Source organism: Saccopteryx leptura, chromosome 11 (genome assembly GCF_036850995.1).
Source record: "Saccopteryx leptura isolate mSacLep1 chromosome 11, mSacLep1_pri_phased_curated, whole genome shotgun sequence".
Lineage (NCBI taxonomy): Eukaryota > Metazoa > Chordata > Mammalia > Chiroptera > Emballonuridae > Saccopteryx > Saccopteryx leptura.
The window spans coordinates 76,555,005-76,565,994 of NC_089513.1; the positions used below are offsets into that span (position 1 = coordinate 76,555,005).

General features: G+C 46.8%; 1 protein-coding gene across 3 annotated transcripts in view; it reads right to left on the reverse strand.

Annotated features, from left to right (window-relative positions):
- Positions 1-10,009, reverse strand: part of SNX7 (sorting nexin 7) — a 76,984-nt gene extending 66,975 nt beyond the window's left edge. Inside the window, exon 1 of one of the 3 annotated variants that reach the window (XM_066353494.1) lies at positions 9,493-10,009. In XM_066353494.1, coding sequence (XP_066209591.1) covers positions 9,493-9,636 — 144 coding nt within the window. In that variant the 5' untranslated portion in view covers positions 9,637-10,009. Of the gene's footprint in view, positions 1-9,122; positions 9,304-9,492 lie in introns of those variants that run through there. The other 2 variants (XM_066353493.1, XM_066353495.1) reach the window with 2 other exon arrangements.
- Between the last annotated feature and the right edge of the window lie 981 nt (positions 10,010-10,990).

Consider the following 10,990-nt stretch of genomic DNA (forward strand, 5'->3'; position numbering starts at 1 on the left):
TTGTACTACAGCAGAACCCAGTGATGAAAGGACCATTTGAGGCGCTGGCCGGACAGCTCAGTTGGTTAGAGCATCATCCCAACACAGAGGTTGCCGGTTTGATCCCCAGTCAGGGCACATACAGGAGCAGCTCAGTGTTCTTTGTCTCTCTCTCTCTCCCTCTCTCTCTCTCTCTCCCTCTTTCTCCCCCTCTCTCTCTCACTGAAATCAATAAATTAAAAAAAATGTTTTAATGAAAATACCATTCAATGTTCAATTAAATTAAAGGCATATATATATACACACACACATATACACACGTATGTATGTATACATATACAGATACACACGTATGTATGTATACAGATACACACGTATGTATACAGATATACAGATACACACATATGTGTGTATACATATACACAGATACACACATATGTATGTATACAGATATACATGTATGTATATATACAGATACACAGGTACACACATATGTATGTATACATATACACAGATACACACGTATGTATGCATACAGATACATGGATATACACATATGTATGCATGCATATACACAGATACACATGTATGTATACAGATACACATACATGTATGTATACGTATACAGATACGCACATATGTATGTATACAGATACACAGATACACACATCTGTATGTATACAGATACACACGTATGTATGTATACATATACACAGATACACACATATGTATGTATACAGATACACAGATACACACGTTTGTATGTATACATATACACAGATACACATGTATGTATGTATATGTATACACAGATACACATGTATGTATGTATATATACACACAGACACACACGTCACCTTCTCAGAGTCAGTACAATTTTTTCCTTCCAGTTTTGAAGAGTCACACATAACAAGGGTTCACCATTCGTTTCTGGTCACATATAATAAAGCTTTTATTTTAATTCTAGACAGAATTCCTACTCCTCATGTGTCATTTAAAATGAGTAAGCTCTTTTTTTTCCATCGTAACACTTTATTTCTTGTATCAGAAATTAAACCCATAACTAAAAAATAATAAAATGACAACAATAAGGAGCTTTAAAAACATTCTGCTCATTGGAAGAACCCAGGCACCAGAGACCTCCTGCTGTGTGACTCCATCGATAGGACGTCTCCTGACAAGCACACTTATAGAGACAGGAAATAGTAAACTGATGTCATCTACAGTTGGGAGTGAGAACAGAGGTTAAGTATAAATGGCATGAAGGATTTTGAGGGGAACATAATGTTCTAAAACTGGTTTACAGCATTTCCATAATTCAGTCAATTTACTAAAAAATATCACACACCCAAATGGGTGAATTTTATGAGATATAAATTATACCGCAATAAAGTCAGTTAAAAAAAAAAACAATAAAAAAGTTTGTCATACCAAAGCATTTCTCAAAGTAAAAAATAAAATAAAATAAAAATTATTTCAGCTTCAAGTTCAAAAAATACTGGCCTCACCTTCTGTTTTGTTTTTTTCATAAATATGTTCTACTAATTTTTACATCACTACTTGCTAATAATTTAATTGCCGGACTACATCCTCTTTTTTTTTTTTATCCCTACCACCAATAACAGGGTTACCCAGTGTGACTGACCCAGCAGTGTCACAGCTGATCAAACGCGCTGCTGACAACCTTCCACACATGCCAGTTTTCACTTGTTTATTGAGAAAACCTCAAAGTATACCCTTAAAGGGAGTAACTGTGAATGTTTAACTTTTTGTCTTATGTCCCCTTTGGAAAAGGGAGGTACAAATAATACACTGCTCACAAAGATGAGGGGATATTTCAAAATGAATATGACGCAATAAAACATCCCCTCATTTTTGTGAGCAGAATGAGGGGATATTTCAAAAGGAATACGACGCGATCAAATATCCCCCAGTGTGTGTGAGCAGTGTGGGTAACTGCGGACTGCGATGACCACACGGCGCCTGAATGTTTCCTCGTGATCCCGCCGGCCACCCGGGAGACGGCAGCAGCCCCCGTCGGTCACCATGACGCTGGAGCATCTATCAGAACAACAGGGATGCGGGAAGAAACTGCGTCTGTGCTACCCAACACGCTCCGCTCTTCCGACGACAGCCAGTTCAAACCTGGAGCCTTTTGACATCGTTTTTTCCAAAGCACTTGCAGTTCTTTCGCCCGGTACCGTTGACCAATAAACAAATGACATACTGTTGTCTGCATAAAAGAACAACAGTTCCCCTTCCTCTGGGTCCCCGTGAAAGTCTTGTTTTTGTGTGTGTGTGTTTTTTTTCCTTTCGGCTATCCAACACCCACCCCCCTTTGCCAACATAGCATTGGCTATAGTTTCTGCATTTGCGGTCCCAGCCCTGTAACCTACTCGGGAAACTACCTAAGTATTCCTGCTGGAGTGGGTTCCACTGCTCACACCGCCCCCCCCCGAAGGGGGGGGGTTATTTAGACAGGTGCTGCTAGCTCTTCGGAGGACAACAAAACGTTTCCTGAATAATTCCCTTGGTTTTCATGGTTGGCGCTCATGTCTTCACATACAACCCAAAGAGGAGACTCAGTCCCGGCTGACACGCAACACAGTTCTGTCACCAGCAGTAACATTTCCTCCGCACCATCTATTCACAACAGTTTGTTTTAACTCTATTTCGTTGTGTATCCTGTTAGGAAAGACCGATACAATACAAATTGAACTCACGGAAAACGGACCAGTGACAAGCCGCAGTGATAACTGGGTCTGTTACGCAGGGGAAACATCCCCAGCCATGCCCTGCACGAATGTATTTATTCCATAAATAGTTAAGATTTCCTACTCTTCTACCTTCCAGGTGTTTAACTATCGGAGACAAACAAGCAACCAGCAGAAAACAACTTCACTGTTTTTATAGTTTACTATGTTCACTGGTTTATTGGGTCAAGGATTCAGACAGGGCACAGCTGAGGGGCTGGCCTCTCCCCCAGTCTGTGTGGGGGCTCAGCTGAGAAGATATGAGGGAGGGCGGGGGGCACCTCCCTGCTGGGGGCGGAAGTCATGGAGACATCTTCACTCACCAGCTGGCCACTTGATGCTGGATGGTGTTTGGGACTGTAAAGCCAGTAGCCACGGCCACCATCACAGCCGCCTGGCCCATGCAGGTTCGCATTAGATTCGGACAGATGGTAATGAAACAACAGAGCCATGAACTGGTGGGCCATTAGCTTTAATCCTAGCTTGCGCCTGGCAGGCAAGTAAAAACACACACTGGGCTCCAAAACCCACTCATTTAGTGCTCACAAAGCTACTGACTTATCTGAGTTTCCTAGAATCAAAGGTCTCTAACCTCACCAGACTTATTCACCTCTGTTCCCCATCTCCTTCCTTCTCTCTGCACAAACTCTGCACAAACTGGCTTCTTCCTCAGCACTCCACCATCTTGGCTGCTTCTCCTCTCCTCCACATGGCCTCTCTATGCTCTCTTCTCTGCTCTCTCCTCTAATGCTAATCTCAGGAACCAAGAGAGAGCAAGCTCCCGGTCCACCCCACTTTATAGTGTAGAAATCAAAACACTTAATCCAATATACAAACAAGAAGTCTCTGATACAAAGTCACTTATTTGAGGCATAATGGGATTCCTCATGAGAGTGCACCACCCCACATCAAAAAGGGTGGGAAAGGCTTAGTCTTAAAACTAAGCCTTAGGCTATAAGGATCCTGCCTGCTTACAGCCTGTACCGCCAACACACATTAATATAATCACGCCCATCCCAAGCAAGAAAGACAACTAATATCACCTGGGTGACAGGCTTCCACGTGGGCAGTGCCATCTTTAACAAATGAGCATAATATATTTTATCTACCCAACAGGGACCTACCTTGGCTGGGGGTGGGGGGGGACTTGTGCTTCCTCACAAGATGGCGGCCTTAAGTTGCACGTCTAACACAGTAGGTGAATTCCCACCATCCCTTACTGCTCAAAAAGCAGTCACAAATCCCATCAGATTCACAGGAAGCTCCCACTTCTCGACAGGAAGGGGGCAGGTCAGATGATGGAAGAGCATCTGGGATAGAAGACAAGAGGCATGGCATCTTTATCCAAAGCTACTCCCCACTCCTGTGGACCAGGCATTAGGGTACTCTTTATTTTTACCCCCACCCCCATCCAGCTCCTGCCCACCTATTCTCTGTGCCCTGGGAGGAGGCTGACCCCTGTGGATAACATCACCTCAGCAGCTTGCCCAGTGGGGGCCATAAAAGCAGGAAATCTGAGGAGGGAGAGGAGCTCAGAAAAAACCACCACCTGCCCTGCTGGCTTCGCTGCAACATCTCTGGCCACCACGCATTTCCGGTTCCACTTCTCTGTAAATATGAACTTCTAATCTGATAGCATTGCTGAATAGTACAGTTATATCCCTCTACTACTGCACTGAACTTCTAGACCAGGTGTCCCCAAACTACGGCCCGTGGGCCTCATGCAGCCCCCTGAGGCCATTTATCCGGCCCCCCACCGCACTTCCGGAAGGGCCACCTCTTTCATTGGTGGTCAGTGAGAGGAGCACTGTATGTGGTGGCCCTCCAACGGTCTGAGGGACAGTGAACTGGCCCTCTGTGTAAAAAGTTTGGGGACCCCTGTAGATATCTAGACTGACAGAGATCTAATACATACACACACACACACACACACACACACACACACAGTGTGTGTCCGTAAAGTCATGGTGCACTTTTGACCAGTCACAGGAAAGCAACAAAAGACGACAGAAATGTGAAATCTGCACCAAATAAAAGGAAAACTCTCCCAGTTTCATACCTATTCAGTGCAGTTCAATGTGGGCTCACGCACAGATTTTTTAGGGCTCCTTAGGTAGCTATCCCGTATAGCAGGGGTCTCAAACTCACGGCCCGCGGGCCGCATGCAGCCCGCCGAACAATTTTGTGCGGCCCACAGACTAATCCACGAAGTTCAAAATATTTTGGATAAAATTAAGTAAGCCTAGGGGCCTACTTGTATTTTTCATTTCTCTAGCATCCTAGCTAGATATTAGCTTAGTTAACAGCAGTTGTGATGCGAACTACAGTTTCTGGTCGTTTTGTGACACTGAGTAAACTGCATGTACGATTGTGCTTGTTGTACTGATTTTTTTTTGTTTTCAACTGCAGTGAGAAAAGTGTTGCGTAACAGTTGCCTTTTGTAGACCTAGTGCGGCCTGCCGAATGGCTGTGATCTTGCTCTGCAGCCCACATGCTGAGTTGAGTTTGAGACCCCTGCCATATAGTCTCTACAGACTCGTCACTGACTGATGGCCTACCAGAACGGGGTTTCTCCAACAAACTGCCGGTTTCCTTCAACTGCTTATCCCACCGAGTAATGTTATTCCTATGTGGTGGCGCTTCGTTATAAACACGCCGATATTCACGTTGCACTTTGGTCACAGATTCGAATTTAGCGAGCCACAGAACACACTGAACTTTCCTCTGTACCGTCCACATCTCCACTGGCACGGCCGTGGGATGCTCCGCTGTATACACGGTGTTACATCATCATCTGTGCATGCGCACATGCTGCCACATCATGCTATAGAAACTGGGAGGGTTTTTCTTTTATTTGGTGCAGATTTCACATTTCTATCGTCTTCTTTTGCTTTCCTGTGACCAGTCAAAAGTGCACCATGACTTTACGGACACACTGTGTGTGTGTGTGTGTGTGTGTGTGTGTGTGTGTGTGTGTGTACGTGTGTAGATATATAGATATCTATAGATATATCTATAGATATATATCTATAGATATCTATATGAACTGGCTGTCTCCATAGCCACACCCCATTATTCTTTCAAAAATAATTTCTTCCACGAAAATATGGGTCTTTCAAAAGCCATGTTCAAATAAACATGTTTGCTGTTATAGTTCTGACTTACCATAAAAACAATCCTAATTTTCCATTATTTCTACAGAACATGATCACCTCCATTTTTTTTTTCAAAGTGTTTATAAACAAAATACTAAACTGTTCCGTAGTTTTGATAGAAACCAAAATTAAGCCTGCGCTATACCTTCCAGAACTTCCTTTTTGCCCATTATTTTAAAAAAGAATGTCTACCTAACTCCAGCTTCGGAGCACTGTGCCTGCACTGCCTGACTCCTCAAGGGCGACTCCTGCTAATGAGGATAATTACATCTGTAAATTCCCGAGTACCCTACCTACATGACACAGATCTTATCTTATTTATAGTCCTGAATACCCAATAACAGGAGGTATCATTTACTGAGGGCCAGATAAGCATCTCAGTGTTTCCCTGTGCCCTATTTACCAAATCTCTGGTTCAATGACTATTTTTTCTAGTAAAAAACAAAGTCAACCCTCCCCCCCCCCGGCAAGGGAAACTTTTTTCCTTTACAGGTAGGGAAATTCGTCCCTTCTGTCTGATTAAATGTTTTGCAAACCTTCTCTCATCTGGCCCAGTCCTAATACCATTCTTACACTATTGTAATCTTTCACCTTTTTTTTTTTTTTTGACCCATTGGTTCTGTGCTCCTACAGATGTACTTCCAACATCGAGCCATGATCTGTTAAGTCAGTGACGTCCTGTGCCTTCCCCGTGGCCCCTTGAGGCTGGACATCACTTTCCCCTCACGGGATGAGTCGCGGACTTAGAACAATGCTTCGTCTGTTCCCCTCTCCTTCTCTCTCGACTCCCACTGCCATTGGGACCTGGACTGCAAGACTGATAGCGAGAGCTGAATCTCGCCTTTCTTTTTTCCCCCAAGAAGCCTTCGCAGAGCGTCTTATGGAAAAATACTTAACACGTACTAGCCAGGTACTTGCAGGGAAGAGGAGGGGAAAAAAAAGAAATATTAAGAAGCCACAGATCCTACTCTTTTCAAAAGTTTCTGAACAGGGGCATGATATCAAGTCACAGATTAAGGGAATAAGGGACTGCGGTTGTGAACTGCAGATGGCCGTCATCGCTGAGGTCCTGAGAGGTAAATGTTACATCCTTCCGAGGGAATCCTTGAGGTGAGCAAGCTAGAAATAGGAGTGAGAGAGAGAGAGAGAGAGAGAGAGAGGCCAAACAGAGAGGGCTTTCTCTAGTGGGCCTGTCCAACTACCTGTGGTTAATGGTTGAAAAGTCAACTTACAGATATATAAGCGGGCGGCTAGCCTAGAAATTTCCCAAGTATTCTTCACAGACTTTAAGCAGCATTCCACCCTTACCTTAGCCTACGTGGCCCGTTTCCACAGAGGTGGTTGTTAGCGTTTGGCGGAGTGTCTGAGACGGGTGAGTATAAACCACTAACAAGCAGGGGGGAGCCAGGTGTTTGGGGTTGAGGCTTACATCCTTTTAGAAAAAAGGCACAATTACAAATACAAAATTAGGAAAACGAACTTGTATTTAGAATGAAAAAAGAAACCTCAAATCTCAGCCATGGAAAGCTAGAAGCCATCTTCTGAGACAGCTGTCAGTAATGTAGCAGAAAGGTTTCCTTAGGGAATGACTTTTTTATTGTTGTTTTTTGGCTTAATCCCTTCACCTTTCATACCCATCCCCTAACGGACAGCTGTCAGTCCGTAGTTTGTATCTGTGAGTCTGTCTCTACTTTGTTAGTTTGTTGTGTTTATTGGGTTCCAGATATGGGTGCGATCACATGGTTCTTGTCCTTCTGAGACTGGCTTACTTCACTCAGCGCAGGGTCCTCCTGGTCCATCCATGCTGTTGCAAAAGGTAAGATTTTACTTGAAACCTGCATAGTTTTTTTTAAGGACTTTATTTTTCAGAGAGGAGAGAGAGAGAGAGGGAAAGAGGAATAGAGAGTGAGAGAGAGAAGGGGGAGGAGCAGGAAGCATCAACTCCCATATGTGCCTTGACCAGGCAAGCCCAGGGTTTTGAACCGGCGACCTCAGCATTCCAGGTCGACGCTTTATCCACTGCGCCACCACAGGTCAGGCCGAAACCTGCATGGTTTTATTAGCCAATGTCAGCCCAATAATTGTGGTAAAAAAAAAAAAATAAAATAAAATAAAAAAGACACGCCTCTGGCTGCCAGCTGTCATTCGCTTCTCACCTCAAACCCCTACAGTTCCCAGTAACTCCCAGTATTTCCAGAGGACTAATGCAAATGATCACAGTTCCTAGTAACTCCCAGTGTTTCCAGAGGACTAAAGCAAACGAGCATCTAAGGCCTCAGTTTCCTTAGCTTCACCTGGGATCTGCCTCTGTCTGACAGACAACAGGAGCTGCTAAAAGTTTTTCTAAAGAGAGGGGTGGGGTGCTTCAAATCTGGGGCAAGAAGTCACATGACCAGTTTAAAAAAAAAAAAAAAAGGATCCCAGACAACTCGACTACATAGTGGCCCCTCCCAGGCGGGAACTGTCACAACAGGGAGCCATACCCAGGCACTCCTAGACTCAGGGTCCCTTTGAAGGAAAGCGCAGAAGGAGGCAATTGTCTTTCACGGAAAATCGAGTATGTGCAGAATAGGAGAGGCGGGGTCAACTTGTTACAGGTGTACCTAAATAATTCCCTTGTTTTTCCAACTGAAACACACTGAAAGGTCCAGTGACTTTAGCAAGAGCACACCACTGAGGCCGGCTGAACCTCTCCGGACGACGACCCTGCCTACCGTCTCATTATTTCATTTTTAGGGGGAAGAAAGTTTTATAGATCCCTCTTGGGAGTCAGAGTATAATAACTGCTCACTTCCTAACACAGTCGCTCTCCCAGAATAAAGCAATGATTACAATTGTTGCTTTACCTAACACCTCAAGGCAACATTTATCTACCGCACAGGCGGCTTAGTAATGAATATACAGTGTTGCCATCTCAAGTCTTCTACGTGCCACAAGGTGAGAAACGGCGGTGACATTCAACGGCCTGCCACAAGCAAGGCGTTTTGGCAACTTCGGTCTACACACACACTAGTCCACGAACCCGAGGCAGTTTCTCTCCAACTACACTGCACATTGAGGTGGGGGGGGGGGCGGAGGGCGGACGGAGCGGCTGTGGGTCTCGAGTGCGGGACCGTAGCTGTCTCTCTACGATCCTGGGCTCCGCAGCGGAGCTTCCTGTGGGATCCACGAACCGAACCGGTTATCCCGAAGTGAGGATTCCCTGGCACTTCTGCTCGCTGGACTTGAGACGCACCTCGGGTGTTACCTGGTCTCAAAGCCGTAACATAACCAGCGACACGAAATCGAGAGTAACTTCTATCGACTCTGGGAGATCTCTCCCCGAGAGTGCGGGGCTGGCTGCGCCCGAGAAGCAGCAGCTACGGGCGGGGCACTTCGGGCCACCGCCTGCGGGTTTGGGCACCGTCCCCAGAAGTCCGCGTCGGAGAAGAAAGAGAGGAGGAGATAAAAGGGGAGAAATCACAACTTTGCAAACTCCAAGTAGCGAAGGCCCTGCCCCGCGGGAGGTCAAAGTGCAGGCGGAGGAGGGAGCGGCGGCGGCGGCGGGACCCACCCACCTCCCGCGCCCGGGGCGCACCGGCACTGGAGAGGCGCGGGGCGCTCACCTTGCTGAACACCTCCAGGTCATCCTCCTCCCCGTCCAGGTCCAGCACCTCGGCCGGCAGCAGCGTCGGGGGGCTGTGCGCGCCAACGCCCCCCGATGGGAGGCCCGGGGCGCCCTCGGCGGCCGCGGAGAGCTCGCCCTCCATCCCGACAGTGCGCGCCCGCCGCCGCCGCCGCCGCCCGCCCCGCGCGCGCCCATTGGCTCCGCTGCGGCCCGGCCTCCCGGCGCCGCGCCAGCCCCTCGGCCGCCGCGCAGACGCGGAACTGCCGCCCGACTCGTCCCCACTGGCCCGGGGCCCGGCCCGGCTGGGCACCGCCCGGATCCAGGCCGCCCACGACGGCGTCCGCGGGCGCGGGGCTCCGGGCGCGGCGGCCTGGCCACGCAGCGCGTCCGCGGCGGGGCTGGAAGGCGGCCGAGCTGTCTGTCCCGCCCGGGGACAAAAGCCAACCCTGAATTTCCGGCCTTTTAATGGTTGCCTTTCTTCTTGGTTGCGGTTTTCGGACTCTTGGACTCAGGCTAATGCAAAAAAAACCAAAAACTAAAAATAAATAAATAAAAGAACGTGTAAAAAAGCTCTTCTGTTTCGAAATTGATTTTTTTTTTTGACCCAGTGACCGGATTGTGTGGTCATTTCACTGTCAAGAAAGGGAAGTTGGATTGAAAAAAGCGATTTTCAGCCACTTGCAAATGTAATTTTGCTCCAGGAAGCTTGACTGGAGTTCATGAGCAAAGATCAGTGGGCCACGGCACTGGGCACGGCCACCCAGAGGTGCTGTTCAGTCTCCGCCCTGCCGTGCGAGGTCGTGGTCAGTGGTTCGCTGCTGTTTTTCAAGAACCCCTAAATTCCAAAAATAATTGGAAATTATTGAGTGCAAAAATTGAGTGCAGGTTGGTAGGCTTTGGAACTCGCCTCAGATTTCATTCTTTTACGCCCCTGGCCCCTGTTCTTTTCTCCCAAAGACCCGGGAGTGTCTGAGGAGTTTGCACAAAGTCGGAGAGGAGGCTCATTCAGACTTGATTTTTTTCGAACCTGTCCTGGCAAAATATCAGGCCCAATGTTTAACATTTTCAAGTTTAAACAAATAACAGGAGATCTGTAAGACGATTGGGGGAACAGAGAATTTCCCTATTTCTGATGAGAGAGCAGGCCAGGATGATATATTCCCTCTGAACCATTCAATTGCACCTGTCATGTGGTTTGGGTTCCTAACCACACTTCTTCAGGCAGGGTGGTCTCCCTGACCCGGGCTCCTCCCGGTCTTCTTCCTAACACTTTCGCTTTTGGTCCCCGCTCCTAAACTGCCACCCCCGCCCTCTTTCGGGAATTAACTATGGTTCCATCAGGAAGACTTTGCAAGTGACACATTCTGTTCCCAAGTTAGCATTTAATTTCGTTCCATCTCATAGGTTCTATTTACTTCCCCATAAATGTTTCAACATTCTTTGGGAAACTGCAACATGTTAAGATGAGCGGACACATTATTTATTAATAAACCACA